General features: G+C 37.2%; 1 protein-coding gene across 1 annotated transcript; it reads left to right on the top strand.

The window, feature by feature from the left end:
• Positions 1-113: 113 nt before the first annotated feature.
• LOC126471142 (uncharacterized) lies at positions 114-10,124 on the top strand. The gene is made up of 3 exons (XM_050099241.1): positions 114-322; positions 407-624; positions 9,688-10,124. Exons 1-3 carry the CDS (start codon positions 252-254, stop codon positions 9,813-9,815), a joined length of 417 nt encoding a protein of 138 aa, XP_049955198.1. The 5' UTR covers positions 114-251; the 3' UTR covers positions 9,816-10,124.
• Positions 10,125-22,181: the final 12,057 nt, after the last annotated feature.

The raw sequence follows: 22,181 nt of genomic DNA on the forward strand, positions 1-22,181 counted from the left end.
AATAAATAATTAATGTAATGCTGTAATTACATTAGTAACAGAAATTGTTTAATTAGCTGTTTTTGTTTGTGTTTCAGATTACACTGAACATGTTGATTGCCACAAATGCATATTCGCAGGGAGTGGAAGAAGAAATATTAAGATCTGTTATAATATCTACAATATTGCAGTCATTATATTCTTTACACTTTATTTTTCATGAAGACCTGTATCTGTATTCCTTCCTAGCTATCTCAGAAGGTGTTGGATACATGATAGCAGTGGGATTTATGACATTTCCATTCATATTGACATTCACTACAAAAGCTATCTTGGACTATAGGTTAGTCTCTTACATATATTAATTGCTGTTGACATCTCTCTACTTACTGAAGAAGAAAAAAAAAATTTTTATCTTGTTTCACAGATTAAAGGCATCACTGACAGAAATGTATATTGTACTGTGTTTCTATACAATTGGACAAATATTATTACAGTCGAGCAGCCACAGGAAAATGCTCTCTCTAAAATATCCAGTCACCTCAGTTTGGAGGGTGAATGTGCTGCCTAAATGGAGTGCTGCTGTTCAGACCAGAGCATATATGGGAGAGATAATTATTTATTGGGCTTTGGCTTTGGTTGCTGGTAAGTCTTATGTCCAGTTTTCAGCAATGTTATTGTAACTAGAGGACCAGATTCATGTATGAGTGATAAAACACTACTGGTTAATCTGTCATGATTTGTTGTTTTAGTGAATATAGTCGCCATTGTTCTTAATAAGAAAATTAGAACTCATTCTTTTAACACCTATAACTACAATGGTGTGCAAAACTTTAGGGTGAAAGTAACTTTTGCATGATGTGTTACTGCCAAGTAACATAGGTCGATGAAACATCGACCACACATAGAATGAACTCCTACAGTATAGTACAAAAGGTAACTGAAAGACAGACAAACAGAAATGACACTTTTATTGAAAGTCACCACGATTTATAATGGTCTGCTGGACATAAGGAAAGATGGGATGTGGTTCTTAATAGGGTGTGTGATCACCACAGATGGCAATGAATGTTCTGCAATGTGCTCCCATGCTGGCCACATGGTTGGTAGGGAGTTCTTGTGGTAGAGCATTCCATTCCTCCACCACCACAGTTGACAACTGTTGGATGTGCTATAATACATCTCCCCAATGCATCCCACATACATTCGATGGAATTTAAGTCAGAGGAATAGGCAGGCCAGTCCTTTCACTGAGTATCCTCTCGTTCAAGAGCTGTCCCACCGTCACAGTTCGATGTGATCACACTTTGTCATCCATAAAAATGAAGTCAGGGCCAAATGTACCCTGAAAATATGCACTTTGGGAAGGAGTACAGTGTCACAATGTTGACTGGTGGGTGTGCTGTGTTCAATGATTGGCAGGTCACTGCACCCATGCAACATTATGACTCACTGCACAACACATGGACCATCAAAATGACCATGTTCAACAATGTTCCTGGGTGTATTGCGTGTTCCCACCTTTCACCAGATGAGGATACGCCCAGCTTTGTCGAACATTATCACTTTTGTTAAAAGTGTTGGAAGGCATGTTGTTGCATGGACATACTGACCTCAAAATCTTTGAACATGGTACATTTATCAGTCAGTGTTGTTGTGACACTGTGCTCTTTCCCCATGTGCACCTTTTCTGGGTTCATTTCACCCTGCCTTTGTTTTTATGGATGACAGTGTGTGACTATATTGAACTGTGCAGGTGGAGTAGTTCTTGGAATGAGAGGATATTTAGCGAATATCGCTCTGCCACAATAATTCTTTACCAACCTTTTGCCAGTACATTGCAGAGTATACATTGCCATCCATGATGATCACATACCTTATTAAGAACCATTTCCCATCTTTCCTAATGTCCAGAGGACCATTATAAATCACGGTGACTTCTGTGTGATTATTGTCTTTGAATCAAAGTGTCATTTTTGTTCTTCTCATTGTGTGTCTTTCCGTTACCTTCTGTACTGTACTGTAGCAGTTCCTTCTATCGAGCTATGTTATTTGGCAGTGACACATTGTGTGAAAGTTACTTTCATCCTTAAGTTTTGCACACCAGTGAATTTTCAAGATTTTTGTGCAAATTTTTGTATGTTCCTGATCGCATTCTGCTAGATTGCCAAGGATGTTAGTGAGGTCTGTTGTGTGTCTTGTTCCAATAGTTTATGTTTGTGATTGTATTGTTGGCTGTCAGTGTTGCAAACTATAACAGGAGTTCCTGCAGCCTATATTACTTACGATAATGCACTGATGGGAAAACCAGATGTAGCTGCCACATTTGATAGGGAAAACTCCTGCTGCTTCAGTAAAGAGGTTCCTTTGTGACAGTTGTGTACAAACCCTACAAAAGAAATGACAAATTGGTGCTCTTTATTGTGCCCAAAAAACTGAGATACTAGATCTCGGACATAGTCAAACCACGGAGCTTTGAACAGAGTTTGTGCCTCACTGTGCCAAGTGTCTACAGTTAGAATCTTGGGCTAGGTAAAATTTCCTCTGCCAGGCAAACTGTTGTAGTTAAAAATGTGTTAATGACAGAGATTGCTTATGGTTAACCCTGATTATAACTATTGAAGGGCAAGCCACTGGCCAGCAAATCAACCCTGAACATTTATGACATGAGCAGTCATCCGTACAGAACACTTTTTAACAATGCAGTGGCACCATATACGAGAGAGTTCTTTTTATTGTGGGATTTCAGGTTCATCTGTTATGCAAATAACTGTTTTCAAATTCCCAAATATGTTTCAACATCTTTGTGCTATCATCAGTGTGTACTTTTATTCAGTTCTTATTTTCTATATTGTTGGGTTTTGTAGAACTCTGTTCACATTATTATATGCTGGTAGCTGGCTATCTGTAAAGTTATTTTAGTAGTTTTTGTCCTCATCTGCATTCTCATCTGTTGTGGAAGTATACACAGAAGCATAGTACAGGTTTCTGAGTAACTTCCCTCACAAGTTAGACTTTTGAACTTCACAAACCAGTGTTTATGTTGGTGTTGTGTCTGATTCCTGTCGATGTTCATATTAAAAAGAACAGTTCTTTTTATAATAGGTGGACATGAATTCCTGTAATTTAGTCTGCAAACACAGTTGTTGTTGGAACTTCAAAACTAAATGATTATTTGTCTTGTTCATTTACGAATGAAGTGTTTCCAGAACTGCCAAAAATGATGATGAAGACACGTATTTCATATTTGGCTTGAGGCAGCTTAATGTTTTGCAAAGGTAGCACACACCCTACAAGTCATCGATTTTACTCCTCTTTCACACATTTGTAGGGCATAGATCGGTGTAGCAAATAATGCTCAATATGATGTGCTCCTCCTGCATTTTCAAGAAGTCGAGGGTCATAGTTTTAGGAGCCTATTGAACACCATTTGAGAATGCCAGCTGTTGAGCAACAATATTTGCACAATCAGGAACTGTGGATTTAAGGCAGCAGGCTAGAAGTCTCCTAGAGTTATGTTTGAGGCTTGTCATCCCCCCCCCCCTCCTAATCTTCCACCAAACGCTTATATCACTACAATGAGTAGTTTCTTCAAGGAGGAACTGTAATGATATCCCCCTAATCCCTCTCCCACTCCCTCACTCTCCTGTGGCCTTGCTACTCTTTTCTGAGAAAACCTGTGGCGAGCATGGTGTCTCGAGTCACTGCATTATTTTTTTCCTTTCCAGTGTTGCAGTCTTACTTTCTGACTTTATCTTTTCTCATACTCTGTCTGTAGACAGATTGCCTATTGACAACCTAGCTTGTCGCAGGACTTTGATTATGGCTTTTCCCATTTTACTTATTTATTTTCAACCACTTACTTTCATTAAGTCCCCACATCCAGGTCTGTTCTCCACCTTTTCTAATATTGTTAGAGACATGTAGGCCATGCAAGGAACCTGACTACGCAGGGAATGCACTATTGAGGCCTGAGATATTACCTCTCTGTAAGTGCTGAGGAACAGGTGCCTGTCTGGTGGTATCAGGACTCTGGGCAGTGGCCGTCAGTCTGGCAATTGCTCTGGCTTTGCGATACTTGTGGGGAGAGCCCTTTCTAGGTTGTTTATGCAGTATCATGACAAATATCTCACACAGTGGAAATACGACAGTCATCTGCCAGTGGCTGTGAGGCAACAACTAATGTCCGCCTGTTCTGCGATCTGTGTTAATTTCCATGAAATGCATTTCAGTTATGATCATCTCCAGTCCTTTGAGGATACCATGCCCTCTGTCAGAACCCCAGAGCATCTGGATGGGTTTACATGCTGGTTAACACAGATACTGTCAGTGAGTGAACCAGCCCGGGTGGAGGTAAGTGGTGGAGGGTAGTACTGTGTTGGTTTGGTAGCAGACTTTTGATTCACGAACTACTTCATCATCTTGATCTCTGTCTCTTCAATGCACCTACCCACATTTGTGTTGCCCATGACACTTCTTTGTCTATTAAACTTACGATCTCTTCCCTCAATCTCATGGCATCACTGCAATTGATGTTATACCTCAGTCTTTATGACAGTGATCACTTTTGCCAATCCAAATGCTGTATGGGCAGAATAATAAAGAAGCATTAAGTGGGTGTGATCTTCCACACACCAGCCAAGATGGCAGCTCTTCCTGGATCTGTGAAAGATGATCTGCTTTTACGAATTTATGAAATTCCTTGTCAGCATGTTAAAAGTTGCATAGAATAAACAATATGCTCTGTACAAGAATGTTGCATCAAACACAAGCTATATATCCGCTTTCTACAGCCCAACAAAGCTGCAATGCCTGACCATTGTATTTCCATTGGCCATTGCATGAATTATGGGAAAGTCAAGATACTGTTCACAGCCTCATCCTACTGGTATTCAGTGATCAAGAAATCTGTCGAAATACAATTAGCAGACAATATGCTCAGCTGAGGAGATAGTTCGCACCTCGGCAAATAACAGAAACTACTCATTTCATGTCTGCGCTCTCAGAAAAATTATTGTTCTGAGTCTTTGCTGTCTGACATTCCAACACTTCACACATTTTAATAATTAACCCCATGATTCCTAAGCACATTAGATTCACTTCATCCATTTTAATAATTAACCACATGATTCCTTAGAACATTAGATTTGTTGACTCAGCACTTTTTTATTGTGAGAAGCCTAATGAAAAATCTATGAGTGTGCTCTTGTGCCGACTGTCTTATCTCCGATGCACACACATTTACTCACAGTGTATCATTGTGACAAGTGGCTTTAATTCAGTGATGGCCTCACCTTGAAGAGCAAACATGACAACACCCCAAGCCACATGACCACTTCCATCATGGAATTTTTTACCATAAAAGGCATTCTTGTTGTTCCACAGTCCCCCCCCCCCCCCCCCTCATTTGCCTCATCTGAGTCGTTATCACTTTTTTCTTCTCCCGAAATTGAAAAATATCTTAAAAGGATGTCATTTTGTGATTTGCAAGAATATTCAAACGAATGTGATGAAACTGTTAAAAAAAAGGCCCTACCAATTGAAGCCTTTTGGAACTGCTTGCAGGATTGGGAATGACAACTCTGCTGATGTATAGCTGCCAAAGGGAACTACTTTGAAGGGGACATTGTTGTCGTTTGAAGAAAAAAAAAAAGAAAGAAAAAAAAATGAAAACATTGGTAGATAAAAAATCAGTCTCACTGCTCTTCTCACACACTTCGTATGTGTATTATTGTGAAGTGTGTGACAGAGGGTACTTTTTACCATACTATATACTGAAGTTTCTTGTATTCTATCCATGTATTGAGAGTGGTAAGATTTTGTGTGTTTTGAGGGGTTTTTTTCTGCTACACATAAAAAGTCTGTAACCATTTGCACCATCCCTTGATGTTCCCTGTAAGTCCAACCTGATATGGGTTCCATACACTTGAATATTACTCAAGTATAGGGCATAAAAGTGTATGTTAAGTCCCCTCTTTTGTAGGCAAACTGTGTTTTCCCAGTGTTTTATCAGTTAACTATCGCCTGTGATTTGCTTCAACTACAACTGAGCCAAAGTGGTTGTTCTGTCGCACATCTCTACATATTGTTGAGGAAAGGGGAAAAAAGGCATGGAGAGTTAAAGCAGTCCTCATCACGAAGGTTTTTTCAAACAATTCAGTGCTGCATTAGGCACGGTCATATTGTAGATAGTATGCTCTTGGCCTCCTCTGACCTTTGAGATGACTAGATACAGGTGGACTCCGAACTGTGGTGCCATTTGGTATTTTTCACTTTAACAAATTATTGCTAGATATGAAAGAAGTGATAAGTGACAGGAAAAATTCTTTGACTTTGCTGAGATTTGAAAGCTCGACCTTTGGATTTACTGTCTGGCACTTGCTCACATAGCCTTCAAGGCACACACATTTATGATATGACTGACAAGGTGTGACTCATTAATCTTATAGTTAAAAGGATATCACATGTTTATGTTCCACGAAGTGCACCACTTTGTATTTAGATATTATGAGCAAGTTGCCAGTCTTTGTGCTTGACATATTTTGTCGAGATCTAGTCAGATATTGTGGTAATTTTTACCAGATCAAATTTCTTCATAAATAACAGCATGATAGATGAAAAGCTTGAGACAGCAACTATTATTATACTTGAATGCTGTCAATTTGCTGTGCTGGCCACCATTGTTAGGATTAAACTACCCTTTTATTTTATATGTTTCAGTACTACATAGTTTTGGCTGTGTAGCCATTCTCAAGTGTCTGTTACACGTATCAGCTCCAATAGTTTGGATTAGATTAGATTAGTACTTGTTCCATAGATCATGAATACGACATTTCGTAATGATGTGGAACGTGTCAGGTTAATAAAAGGTGTCTATACAAGATATTACATTAGACAAAATATTACATGACACTCAGTATTTTTAAATTTTTTTTTTGTTGGGGGTTAGGAAATTACCCACTTACTATATCCAACAATTCATCTAATGAGTAGAAGGAGTTGCCATTAAGGAATTCTTTTAATTTCCTTTTAAATGCTATATGTCTATCTGTCAGAATTTTGATGCTATTAGGTAAGTGACCAAAGACTTTTGTGGCAGCATAATTTACCCCCTTCTGAGCCAAAGTTAGATTTAACCTTGAGCAGTGAAAATCATCCTTTCTCCTAGTGTTGTAGCCGTTACACTGCTATTACTTTTGAATTCCTTCGGATTGTTAATAACAAATTTCATAAGTGAATATGTATATTGTGAGGCTACAGTGAAGCTTTCTAGTTCTTTAAATAAGTGTCTGCAGGAGGATCTTGGATGAGCTCCAGCAATTATTCTGATTACACGCTCTAGTGCAATGAACACTCTTTTACTCAATGATGAGTTACCCCAGAATATGATGTCATACGAAAGCAGAGAATGAAAATAGGTGTGGTAACCTAATTTACTCAGATGTATGTTGCCAAAATTTGCAATGACCCTAATAGAATAAGTAGTTGAACTCAAACGTTTCAGCAGATCCTCAGTGTGTTTTTTCCAGTTCAACCCCTTATCAATGCATACACCTAGAAATTTGAATATTCTACCTTAGCTACCGATTTCTGATCGAAGTCTATATTTATTAATGGTGTCATTCCATTTCCTGTGTGGAACTGAATATACTGTGTTTTGTCAAAGTTTAATTAGAGCCCATTTGCAGAGAACCACTTAATGATTTTCTGAAAAACATCGTTTACAATTTCACCAGTTAATTCTTGTCTGTCGGGTGTGATAGCTATACTTGTATCATCGGCAAAAAGTACCAGCTTTGCATCTTCGTGAATATAGAATGGCAAGCCATTAATATATATTAAGAACAGCAGAGGACCCAAGACCGAACCTTGTGGCACCCCATTCTTGATTGTTCCCCAGTTTGAGAAATCACCAGTTTTTTGCATATTATGTGAACTGTTTATTTCAACTTTCTGCACTCTTCCAGTTAGGTATGATTTAAACCATTTGAGCACTGTTCGATTCATACCACAGTACTTGAGCTTATCTAGAAGTGTTCCATGATTTACACAATCAAAAGCCTTTGATAGATCACAAAAAATCCCAACGGGTGACTTCCGGTTACTCAGAGCATTTAATATTTCATTAGTGAAAGTGTATATAGCATTTTCCATTGAAAAACCCTTCTGGAAACCTAACTGACATTTTGTTAAAACTTTATTTTTACAAAGGTGTGAAGCTACTCTACAATACATTACTTTTTCAAGAATTTTGGATAAGGCAGTCAGAAGAGAGATTGGGCGGTAGTTGTTGACATCAGATGTATCCCCTTTTTTATACAGTGGTATAACAATGGCATACTTCAGTCTATCTGAGAAAATACCCTTCTTCAGGGAGCTATTACATATGTGGCTAAGAATCCCACTTATCTCTTAGGAACAAGCTTTTATTATCCTGCTGGAAATGCCATCAATTCTATGTGAGCTTTTATTCGTAAGAGTGTTTATTATCTTCCTAATTTCAGGAGGAGAGGTGGGTGGAATTTCAATTGTATCAAATGGTGTGGGTAAGGCCTCTTCCATTAACTGCTTTGCTTCTTCTAATGAATATTTAGATCCTATTTTCTCTACAACATTTAAAAAATTATTATTCAAAATGTTTTTGACTTCCAGCTTGTTATTTATCAAGTTCCCATTCACTTTGATGGTAATGCCGTCATCCTGTACTCTTGGTTGTCCTGTCTCCCTTGTAATAATAATCCAAATTTTTTTGATATTGTTATCAGTCAGCAACAAAAAATTAGGAGAAAAAAAATTGTGTAGTTGCAAATTTTTGTACAGTGTTTGGAGGATGTGTCATGAACAACATATTGAAAATCCCCACCGGTGGAGGGGGGGGGGGGGGGGGGTGCAGTTAAAAGTAATTTTTTTTTTTTTAGAATAACTTAAAAACTGCATATTCCTGTAAAAATGCTTTCCAGTACAAAATTGAAATACATAAAACTTTATATGGGATTGGTGTTCCTCATTTTCTTTCTAGGACTAATAGTTTCCTCATTGCCTTGTTTCTTCTATTCATAGTACTGATAATATCATATTTGAAGAAAATAGGTTGGTTTGCATGTGATCAGTCTTTTTATAACTGGCGCTAGTTTCCACAGAGTAAGTCATTTTGTTGCAGTTAGGTCATAATGTTTGAACTCTTAATGTCTTCTAGTATTCTGATAAAACTAGATAAGTCTTTTAGGACTTCTAATACCTATAAGGTATAGCCTTATAAAAGGAGCTGTCCCATAACCCTATTTTCTAGTAGATAGTATGTTTGTTTCTGTGTTCTCTATAATCTTTCAAAGCTGGAAATACTTTTTCCATGTTGAGTATACAGTATCAGTCAACTGTATTTTTGCCATTCTCATCACCACTTAACTGCTTAATAGGCATCATGAATGATGTAAACACTTTTTTTAATCATGAAAAAGAAGTACAGGCGCAGTATCTCACTTTCATTTGTAAGCAATGAACCATAAACTGATCATTCTGCATAATGCATCTATTGTTTACTATGTATGTTAACATTTTATATCAAGTGAGATACATTTGTTTGCATGTTAATGTTCTTGGCGTTAATGTGCTTCCTTTATAATGTGTTTAGCTGTAACTTCAAATGTTAAGCTTGTTGCCAAGTTTAATCACCATGACATTTCATTTTATAGCTGTTATTTCTTGCAGGTACCACTTACCTTGGTATTTTCATAATACCATCAGCATTTACAGTTACTGTGCTTTCAAGAGCCTTCAGGGAATATAAACGTTCAGCAGCCTATCAAGCAGGTGAAGTTAACACCAAACAATACTAAGCTGTAATTCTCAGTAACTCGTGTGAAACAAGATCATGCTAAATGATTGTGAATATGGGGCTAACTGCCATGTTCAAATATGGAATCATTTATAAAATGTTTTTTTTTTTTTTTTGTGATAACTACTGTGCACTATTTGAACTGTCTTTGTTTAGCAATTGAGCACATACATTTTCTTAAAAAAGAGTTTTCAAAGATTTTAAGATGGTCTAAAATTACAAATGATCTTTATGTAGCACTTTTTATGTAATCTGAAAGATTATAGGAGCATCAACATTTATTGTGGCAAGTTTAGTTTTTATTGATCTAAGAAGACTGTTAAAACAGTAATTTTTTAAAAAATATGTCTTTGGCTAGTACTTATAGTTAATTACTTAATATTATTATTATTATTATTATACGTATCACTCTACAGTGTTATTATTAGTATTATTATACGTATCACTTTATGAGAGTACAAATTAAAGCCCTTACTGATTGATATGTTATAAACGCCATTCAGACTATGGCACGAACTGAACAAATATCATTTCATGCTGTGTATTTTATATTTGGTTATTTTCTGTATTTTTGTTGTAATTATTTTCTAATTGTGTTGTTTAAATAAATAGGTTTAGGTTAAATGAGTGTATGTGTATTTAAATATTACCTGTATTCTAACATTGTTTTTGGAAACTCCACTTTAGTGTAAAGACTGCTTGTAAGAAAGACAAATGGCAAGCCTTTGCTCTTTCAAAGGTTGCTAGTCAACTGCATTGATATGATCTGTGTGTCTCCCAGCTGTGTGAAATGGGACACTAAATGTGCGCACGGAATGACCACTCCCATCATTAGTTTGATATTCATCTCATTTGAAATTAAATTTTTTGTTAGCAGCAGTAATTTGTACACCTTCCAAATATTTAAAGAACTTAATGCTACGCAATTACACAAATATATTTGAATCTGTGTTCACAAATCGGAAAGACAGATTATAATCTCGTGGAGAAGGAGCATTTGTTGTAACAAGCAGAAACATTAGATCCAGTGAGTCTAAAATAAATTGGACTGCAAACTAATATGGACAGGAATAATCAGGTTTGATTGACTTCTTTTATAAATCAGAAGTTTCTACCAACAGATCCACACTCGTTGATCATATCATTATCCAAAGTAGCCTAAACTTGATATCATGGAAATACTCCCAAGTACACAATGGTGGTATCAGGTGGTGATTAACCTACCCAATATCAATTGGGAAAATGTACATTAATGTTACTGACAATAAGGACAAACAATGCTGCAAAATAATGTCAGACTTCATTGTCTGACAACTACCCTGAACAACTAGACAAACAACCCACAGCTGAAAGAAACATTTTAGACCTCGTGGCTACAAACAGAACCAATCTTTTTGTGTCATCAGTGAGAGAGGGATAAGTGACCATGGTGTTATGAGAAACAATGATCACCAAAAGCAAAAAGGTCATAACTAAAGTTAGGAAAGTATTTGTGACTGGCTATCAGCTTACTTAAAGGGTAAATTGAGAACATTTACTTCAGATCTTGAATATGGGGAACAATTGTGCATTAATATAACATGGTTTGCATAAATACGTATCAAGGAAAGTAATAAAATATGGCAAAGACCCAGCTTGGTTTGATGGTACCATTTGGAGAATACTGTAAAAGGAAAAATGGACTACTACACTGTCCATACAAAAGAAACTGTAGGGAAACCAACAGACAAAACTTAATAGTGCAAGAATGCTTAGTCTCATGGCAGTAACACTGAATAAAATGTTCTTGTGCTTTCAGCCATTGAAGTTAAAACATCACTAACTTTTGATCAAGCACTTCTTTTCCATTGTCAAGTTGAATGACTGTAGAGTGACTGCTGGTATGCCCTTATATACTGTAGCTGCTGGCTGTGATATCACTGGTGCTCACAACCTTGCCACATGTTAACTCTGGATTCGATGTGCCCGTTTCAACCTCATGCTCTCTGGGTGCAAGCCGTGCTGAGCTACAGGCTGCTGTCTTTATTAAGTAGCTAGTGATCCTTGAAAATTCTGAATCTGCCGGGCATCTTACATAACCTGAGAAAAAAGTCAGGAAATTCAAATGGAGTCCTGGAATTTAAAATATTCTGCTCTATTATTACTGTTTCATAATAAAAATTAAAGTCAATATTTTCTTTTCTTAATAAAACAGGCACAAAAAATTTTTCTTCCGTGTTCTCATTTCTCATTTTGTCGCAACACAACTTTGAAAGTTGAGAAGGTGTGGCCGAGAGTGTATTGGGAATGTCAGCTTAATGAAATAAAACAATATTGAAATTAAGTACTTTACGTGAAATTGTTTTATGTACAGTATAACAAGAAATGCTGTGTGTTAAATCTAGACGCTTGGTGAACGAGTATAGTGCATTGCTTTTTCCTTTATTATTTTCAGTTTTGATATACAGGGTGATTCTTATTAGCAGTTAAAAACCCTTGAAGTAATGTAGATAATGCTGAGACAAATAATTGAATATAAGACGTGAGGGCCACAAATGTCGGGAAATACCTGAAAAGTGGATGACAGATGTTGACCATGTGAAGTCACCAGATGACGTACCTCGCAGCACGTGCAGCAGTTGGGCTTGTCAGTCCTACCTTCACCGAAAAGTGGCAGTGCTACATATCGCTCCACTAGGCTATTCTGTTTTCATTCTTGAATTATCCAATTGATATGATAGTGCTGGTAGTAGCTATACAAGACTACAATGATTCGGGTTACATTTATGAGTAGACTAGCAGAGTGATGTGAAGCACTTACCTTTACCAGCGAGAGTAGGCTTGACAAGCCCAACGCCTTCACGTGCGGCAACGTACATCATCGTCATCTGGTGATGTCACGTGTTCAGCGTTTGTCATCCAATTTTGGGGTATATTCTGACATTTGCAACCCCATGTGTCTCATATTAAATTACTTGTCTCAGAGTCATCTACGTCATTTCGGGGTTTTTTAAATGTTAATAAGAATCACCCTTTATAACACTGACAGACAAACACCTTTAGAAAATTTGAATGTTTACAAACATATTTTGATAAGAAGTAGACTATAAGGCAGTATTATTTATATACTAAAACAAAAATAAGAGATTGATAAAAAGTAAAACTGAACCTTGAAAACATGGAAAAAACCTTGAATTTCAATTTGTGATTCTGCTAACCATCCTTTAAGGGTGTTGTCAGTGGTTTTTATTTCAGTGGGTTCTTGAACTAAAGAGTCCCAGAAGCCATTAGTGTGAATCAGGATAGAGGTTTTATCAAATCTGATCTGGTCACAATTTTCTAGAGCATGCTCAGCTAATGCAGTTTTTTCAGGGTAGTGTAGGCAACAAAATCTAATTCTCTTTTTTGCATTGTTCTACAATGCACACTGTTTGTCTGACAAAATATTGGGTGCATTCTCTAAGTATCTTTTAGATACCGCGTGTTCTGAGACCTGCCACACCTTTAACTGGTCTCAGTACTGTCCGTATTTTTTTATGAATGCCCGAAAATTGGTCTGATTTTGTGACTTTTCAGCAGGTGGCTTATCTTGCCAGACACGGAGTACTGATTGGCAGAAAAGCAACTTTCTTTTCCTACTTCTTGTTGGTGGTCTTATTGCAGTTCTTGCGTGACATCACTTCCTTTATTTGATGACCATTGTTCCTAAAGACTTCAGATAGATGTCTCATCTCATGGGACAAGTTATTGGCTATGATATTGTAATTAAAGGATATTTCAATGTTTGTAACACAGTGTGCTTCTATGCTGGGTGGTGATGGCTGATGGCATCCAAGTACAGCTCAGTGTGCACAGGTTTTCTGTAGATACTGTGGCCAAGACATCAGTTTCGTTTGTGGTGGACTAGGATGTCAAAAAATAGCAGTGTGTTGTGTTTTTCTACATTCTCTGAACTAGATGTTGCTGCTAATGTTGTTGAGTTGTTCCAAGAACCAAATGACGAATGTGTTGTTAATGTATTGGAAGAATCAACTAGGCAACCACAACAGATGGGTATCAGTCAAGATGTCAGAGTAACATGTGGTTTTTGAAGAAGGGGAAAAGCCTTTTCTAGTAGTTGAAGGGGAAAAGTCTTGAGGATTCACTGATATGACATTCTAATATTAACAAATAGGCTCTTGCTGTGTTCGTACTGTGATGGCTGAAAGCAGTTTGAAGCTATAGCCATTAAATTTTCTCAGGTCATAGAGCTCTGTTATATGATTTAATAATTGTGGCACCCTCTTGGATAAAGTATTCCAGAGGTAAAATAGTCCCCACTCAGATCTTCAGGTGAGGAGTACTCAGGAGGACATTGTCATCAGGAAAAAGAAATCTAGCACTATTCAGCTTGGAGGGTGGAATGTTAGAGGACTCAGTTGGTTAACTGGGTTACAGAATTTAAAAAGAGAAATGTATAGGTTGAAGTTAGATGTAGCTGGACTTGTAAACTTGTAAACTGTAGTGACAGGAAGAACAGTATTTCTGATGATGTGAGTAAAGGATTATCAACCCAAAATCAAATATTTCTGAAGAATATGAATAAGAACAGATGAACTATTATGAACAGCATAGTGAGCCCATTACCAAGGCCAAGATAGACACGAAGCCAATACCCTCAGTAGCAGTGCAAGTTTATATACTGCAGTTGATGAAATAAAAGAAATTATTCAGATAGTTAATGGAAAGAAAAAGTTAATTGTGATGGTGGACTGGAATTCAATAGTAGGAAAAAGAAAGAGAAGGAAAAACAGTTGGAGGACAAGGACTGGGGGAAAAGAATGAAAGGGGAATCCTCCAGGTAGAATATTGCACAGAGGACAGTTTAATAATTCATACCGCTTGAAAGAATAAAAGAGACCTGAAGACACCTGGAAGTTCCAGGTTGATTATGTAATACAAGAATTTCAAAACCACGTTTTAAGCTGTAATATATTTCCAGGGTTCAAAATGGTGCAAATGGCTCTGAGCACTATGGGACTTAACATCTATGGTCATCAGTCCCCTAGAACTTAGAACTACTTAAACCTAACTAACCTAAGGACAGCACACAACACCCAGCCATCACGAGGCAGAGAAAATCCCTGACCCCGCCGGGAATCGAACCCGGGAACCCGGGCGTGGGAAGCGAGAACGCTACCGCACCATTTCCAGGGTTGTTTGTGGACTGTGATCATATTGGCTATGAACAGCTGGTTAAATCTGAAGAATTTGCACAAAATTAAAAAATTAATTAAAAGAACCTGGTAGTTGAGGTTATCAAAGAGAGCATTGGGCAACAATTGACTTTAACAGGAGAAGGGACTACAATATAAGCTGAAAAGGCAAATTAAAGAGATGAAATAGTGAATGCAACAGAGGATCAAAGAGGCAAAAAGATGAGGCCTAGTAGAAATTGTTGGATAACACATGAGATAATGAAGTAGGCAGAAGGGAATACATAGACCTAAAAAATGAGATTGACAGGATGTGCAAAATGGCAAAGCAGGAATTGTTTGAGGGGAAATGCAAAGCTGTAAAAGCATGCATGACTATGGGAAAGATAGATGTCACCTATAGGAAATAAAAGAAATATTTGGTGAAAAGGAAAATAGCTGTATCAATATCAAGAGCTCAGATGGCAAGCCAGTATTAAGCAAAGAAGGAAAGGCTGAAAGCTGGAAGGAAAATATAGAACTATGTAAAAAGAAAAAGACGTATTGAAGACAAGTTATGAAAAAAGGAAGAGAACATAGATGAGGATCAGATGGGAGGTGCAACGGTGAGAAAAGAATTTGAGAAAGCAATAAAGACATAAGTTGAAACAAGGCTCCTCGAGTAGACCTCATTCCCTATTCCTCCTGGTATGGAAGGTAAATGAAATATGTGAAAGACCTTCAGACTTCAAGAAGAATGTAGTGTTTCCAGTTCCAAAAAGAACAAGTTCTGACAAGTGTAAATATTACCAAACCATCATTTTAATAAGTCTTGTTTTGCAAAATACTGACATGATTTATTTAAAAAATAATTGAAAGACTTGGAGAAGCTGACTTTGGGAAAGATAAGGTTGGATTTGGGAGGAATGTAGAAACAAGAGTGGCAATACTGACTCTCACTTACCTTAGAGGAAAGGTAGAAGAAAGGCAAGCATAAGTGTATAGCACATAGAGATCTAGTGAAAGAGTTCGACAGTTTTGACTAGAAAACACCCTTTGAAATACTGAAGGTAGAAGTCATTAAATGCAGAGAATGAAGGATTATCTACATTGTGTACAGAAACTGGACTACCTGCCTGGATAGCCGTGCGTCTTTTAAAGCGATGCTTTCACGACATTTAGGTGTGCTACCCCGGTACTGGGCTAGTACACAATTCCCACCTTAGTTACTACATTGGCAAACATTCAGAAAATTTTTGCTCTGTTTCACATGAAAAACACTACAAGCAGATAGTTGCAGTACAAACATTCTGTCTCAGGTGATAAAGGGGTGATGACAGGAAGGGCATCCAGCCACCGTAAACTAACCATGCCACACACACTAATAACCATGCCGACCCTACACTGATGTGGGACAAAGGCACAAGAAAAGGTATTTGTACAGAAACTAGAGAGCAGTTATACTCGTAGACATTGATAGACATAAAAGGAAGGTAGTAGTTGAGAAAGGAGGGAGACAAGATTGTAGCCTAACTCCATGTTATTCAGTTTGTGCATTGAACAAGTAGTAAAGGAAATAAAGGAGAAAATTGGAGAAAGTAATTAAAGTTCAAGGAAAAGAAACACTTCAAGGTTTGCTGTTGACATTTTAGTTGTATCAGAGACAGTAAATGACATGGAAGGTCAGTTGAACGAAATGGACAATCCTGAAATATTCCACCACTGCAGCTTTTGAGGCTGGAGTTCTATAAAATCATTTGGTTACACTGTTTGATATATACTCGCTTCTGATGAGTCTCTGGCACTGCCCATTTATAACCATAAACTCGGTGTTTGAGTCTTGTCAAGTACAAGTGATTTCTCTATCAGCATAGAAAAGAGAGAAAAGTACGCTGTGTGTGCGTGTGTGTGTGTGTGTGTGTGTGTGTGTGTGTGTAAAACAGGACAAAGGTGAGGATCAGGTGGGAGGTACAATACTGCAAAAAGAGTTTTACAAAGCAATAGAGAGGTAGATTGAAGCAAGGCTGCTGGAGTAGACTACATTCCTTATTCCACCATCTCCCAGGTCAGGTGGTGACTTTCCCATTTGCTAATTTTTTGTCTATGTGAGTTTCTGTTGACAGGTTCTGATGGACTTATATGACCCTTTTCTAAATCCTTTAACGTGATTTATCCAGGGTATAACTTGTGGAGGGAGGGAGGGGGGGGGGGGGGGGGGGAAGAGAGAGGAGGAGGAGAGAATACATGTATATGTATTTTTATTTATATAAAAAAAAAGATTGCTGTAAATTTATTTTATACATACACTTGCAACACATTACATAGTGTGTGAAAACAGTACAATAAAACAGGGCACAAGGATGAAGTTTATTGTCGAAATGCTGATTATTTATCATGCTAAATTCACAGCAGTCTTTGGAAAAGTTGCAGAAACGAATTATAAGCTGCACAAAACACTGTTAGTCCAGAAATGCAAGATACCATGACTAAAAGAATACACAAGTAATGTGGTTTTGGTGGCAGGGAGATAACAGTGACGTTACATTGTACCTTGATGATACCAGTGTTATAATAAATCGCACTAGAGGCTAAGCAACACAAGAAACAGTAAATGATATTTTCCAAAGAATTATAAAGTGGTTCTCAGAACATGGACTCTCCCTAATTGTTAAAAAAAAAAAAAAAAAAAAAACACTACATTCTATTCTGTACAACAAACAGTCATACCAACAATTAATGTAGCACGTGAACAGTAGTCAGTAAATAGGGCAAAATGCTCCAATTTTTTTGGTGTACATATTGATGAAAACTTGAAGTGGGAGAAGCATATTACTCAGCTTCTCAGACATGAAGTTCAGCTACTTTTGTTCTTCGTACAATTGCTAATCTTGGTAATAAATGAAATCAACCTCCTGACATATTTTGCATATGCACACTCAGTAGTGTCCTATGGAATAATTTTCTGGGGTAAACTCATAACTTACAAAGAAAGTATTTACTACACAAAAGTGAGCAATAAGAATAATATGTGGTGTTTGCCCATGGACGTCATGTAGGTACATATTCAAGGATTTAGGCATTTTAACTGCACTGTCACAATACATATATTTGCTAATCAAATTCCTCATAAATATCCCATCACAATTGGAGAAGAACAGTGATGTTCATACCTACCAAACTAGAGGGAAATGACCTTTATCCATTATTAAAGCTGCCAGTGGCTCTGAATGGAGTTCAGTATGTAGCAGTTGTCCAATAACATAAAACGTCTGACAGGTAGCAAAGAAAGTTGTAAGTCTAATGTAAAATCATATTTCCTGGATAACTCCTTTTATTCCACTGGCGAATTTCTACTTTGAAACTGGAAGCCAGGAGGGAAAAAACCCTGGTTTTTAAGTGTAATTGCACGAATAGGACTATAATAATGTGTTCATTAATGTTGACACTAATCATGTATACATAGCATGTAAATGACTCGTTCCACATAATTGTGGTAAAAGAACTATTCAAATGCTATTTGCAACATGTAAGTAACTGTATTTGTTTCACAGAGCACATTTGTTTCTCATGGTGGAGGTAGAGTAAACAAGAATACAACCATAACATTTGCATTGGATGAACTTTGTATGTTTTTCATGTGAAGGGAAGACTGCAACATCAAACTTTCTGTGGATGTCACTCTTCCTGTAATGGAACACATCTGCAATTGTGTACATTCAATCACTTGATTATCGTCATGCACTCTCCACAGCCTGACAAAACACAGCTTTATTACAGGCCATCTGATACCGACAATCATTTATTTCGCCCCATCAGTGCTACATTACAACAGCAAGATTGTGCACTCCACTTTCATAGTAAGTTGTAACTTGTCTTGCATCCCTTCACTCATTAGAAAGAGAGAACGAGTCAATTAGTAGAAAATGATTGCAGTGCCACAATTCTCAGATTCATCATACTAGTACAACTGCATTGGGTAGGAAGAAGCCAATCTGCCAGTAATGTAACAGTGGCACCTGATTTGTAAGGTGTGCAACCCTCAACATTTGACTCATACTTTCTTCAATTCTGATCCCTAATGGCCAGGTGACTTGTCTACCATAGCAGTAATGTTGTCTACAGGCCATTGCATTGAGTTACGATTAAAATTCAGAGAACAATATGAGTTACCTGTATATTAACTCTAAATTGTAGTGTAACTTACATCATTTAAACAGCACATGACAAGAAACATCTCAGGAGACAAGAGTTAATTAACGAACATTGTCATAGTTCAGCCAATTTGCGTGAAATATTTATAAATCATATACCCAAACCTTCCTCATAAATCAGTGTCCCTTATTAGTGAAAAATGTATCAAATCTCTACAGTAGTTCCTGAGATTAGCCTTCACATACAGACAGAAAAACATGGCAGGGGACTTTAATTTGTAAGATGTAGTTATTTGTGATTGGTAATAGCCTCACTAGACATGATTGTGTTCTTGATGAAATGAATACACCTTCACCATTAGTGCATAGCCTATCCTTGTGATTTATATCTCAATGAGAAATTAAAAATTCGCTACTGTGAACTCCTGGTTTTACTACAGTTCAAAAGTGAGACGAATTTTGAGACATTTTAACATTTCCTCTTCCTGATATGCAAGGACGAATGGTCTCTGTTATCAATGTTATGGATATACTCCTCTCTTTGGATAAAGCACATAATTGAGCATTGCACTCTTGGAAGAGTTTATCTAACATATAAGAAACCCATGTGCATGTCAGAAGCACACTGCTACTGGAGTAGCCACTTTTCTTTCATGTTCTATGCCCCATATTCCAGACATCTCAGCATGATGTGCAACATGTCATTAGGTTCACAAATGAAATGCACTTTCCCCATGATAACTGGTCATTTATGTAACTAGGTTTTAGTTTAACTCTAATCTGCAACAAAATTTGTCAAGTGTAGGCCAACCACTTACATACTGTCTACTCAGAAATTTATCTATGGAGTAGGAGGAGTTGTCAAATAGAAATGACTTCAGGTTGTTCTTAAAACTTTCATATATATCAGCACTTGTTCTTAACAAGGGAGGCGGTCAGATATTTGCATAGTTACATATTAGGTTCTGGGTAGTGGAAGCTAGTTTTGTTCTTAGAGTCATACTTAAAAATTCTATTATCATTTTCAGATAATGACCAATTTTTCACAATAAACTTTATAAGAGAGGGAATGTATTGTGAAGTGGTTGTTAGTATGCTTAATTTTCGAAACGAACATACTTACAACTCATTTCTTTGTTATGAATACTTTCTGCCTATGTGTGGAATTGGCTCAGAAAACTATTGCATATAACATCAGCAAATGAACGTATGCAAAGTAGGCTAATTTTTTGTGGTTTTCGTCACCAAAATCAGTCAAGATGTTGCTGTACTGAAGCATCTGAGAAGATCTTCAGCATATGATTTCCAAATTAAGTTCCGATTTGTATGCAAACCCAGGAATTTTGAACAATCATTTTTATTTAGTACAGTTCCCCTGCATTTTGTTGTTATGGATGAAGTTATATCTTACTTTGTACAGTACTGAATTACAGCAAATAAACAATTTTTTTTTTTTTTTTTTTAAGGTAATTTTAATCGTTTACCTAGGTTTCGATTCCAGTAATGGAATCTTCTTCAGAACCTATGAATTAAACCACATACGGACATATATTACTCACTAAAATGCATTATCTGTCTAATGATTGAATATTAAAGAAATTGTGATACTTACAAAAAATTAAATTATTTTGTGAGCCAAACACTGGCCATGTCACAGAGTAAAAATTAAAACATTAAAGACGCATAATCATAAAATTATGTCAGTCAAAATTAAAACCATTAAGGCGAATGTAGACGGAGCTACGCCGGCCAAAAATCAGGACGACACGTAAGCGGCTCGAAAACTAGGCGTTGTGAGCAGTTACGCGACGAGGCTCGGCCGCGGCCAAGCGCATGCGCAAGCGCAAGCGCAGGGGCGAGAGACAAACTGTCTCACAATTACTTAGAGCAAATATACATATAAACAAAATGTGACTAAAGCCGTCTTACAATTGGACAAACCTATCTATTGGTACAGCAACATTAAACAATTTACCTGAGAACAAACTACAAAGCCAAGGTATAATTTTTTTTTTTTTTTTATTTTTTATTTTTTATTTTTTTTTTTTCAATATTATAGTAAGAGGGCGTAGCCTCGCTACAGTAACTAAAAATTAGTGTCAAAACCATGCGTGCTAAGCCTAAAATGTCTTTAACATAAAAACGCCTTAGCAACTATGTGCCATTACCAGGCATATAACGAAATACAAAGACACACATGTACAATCGCATATATAATACAGGGACAAAACAGATAGGGAAACAGCATCGGCCATTCGAGGCGGACTGTTGGTTAACTCCACTGGAGTAAAGGTTGAAATCCTTCGAAATAACTTCTATTTTTTAATTGCAGCTGATCATTAAGTAAGTTGTCTCTATCAATACTAAGATGTTTAAAAATTTGCAATTCTTCGAGGGTGTCTAGCCTACATCCCTTTACTTCATTATGCAACAGCTCTGCGTCTTTTAGAGGCTTGGGAGCATGCGCCTTTTGGACCAGATGTTCAGCAAATGTAGAGCCTCGAGTTCCATCACCGCTTTTTGTCGGCAGATGCTCTTTAAACCTAACAGACAGGGCCCTTCCTGTCTGGCCAATGTAATAAGAAGGACATTCAGCACACGTGATTTTATACACACGTGACAGCGATGATTTATCATTACCTTTATCCAGGGAATGAACTAAGTTCTTTTTGAGGTTGTTGGTGGTAGAGTATGAAACTTTACACCCTAGGTTTTTTAATAAACGACCTACCTTATAGGATATGTTACCTATAAAGGGAACTGATATGTATTTCGTTGCCTGGTGTTGATTGTGAGTGTCTGAACTGGAAAGGGTGGTAGTCTTCTTTCGTGTTTTTTTTATTGAACAACTGTCTCACTATACTAGGATTATATCCATTATTCTGAGCGATGTTTTCGAGGACTTTTAATTCGTTCTGTAAGTTGACTGGCGAAAGTGGAATGGAAAGAGCTCGATGGATACTCGAGTGAAAAAAGGCCATTTTTTGGGCCTGAGGATGGGTGGAATCAGCTGGGATGATGATGTCGGAATAGGTTGCTTTCCGAAAAATTTTGAACTCTATT

The sequence above is a fragment of the Schistocerca serialis genome, chromosome 3, assembly GCF_023864345.2.
Source record: "Schistocerca serialis cubense isolate TAMUIC-IGC-003099 chromosome 3, iqSchSeri2.2, whole genome shotgun sequence".
Classification (NCBI taxonomy): Eukaryota; Metazoa; Arthropoda; class Insecta; order Orthoptera; family Acrididae; genus Schistocerca; species Schistocerca serialis.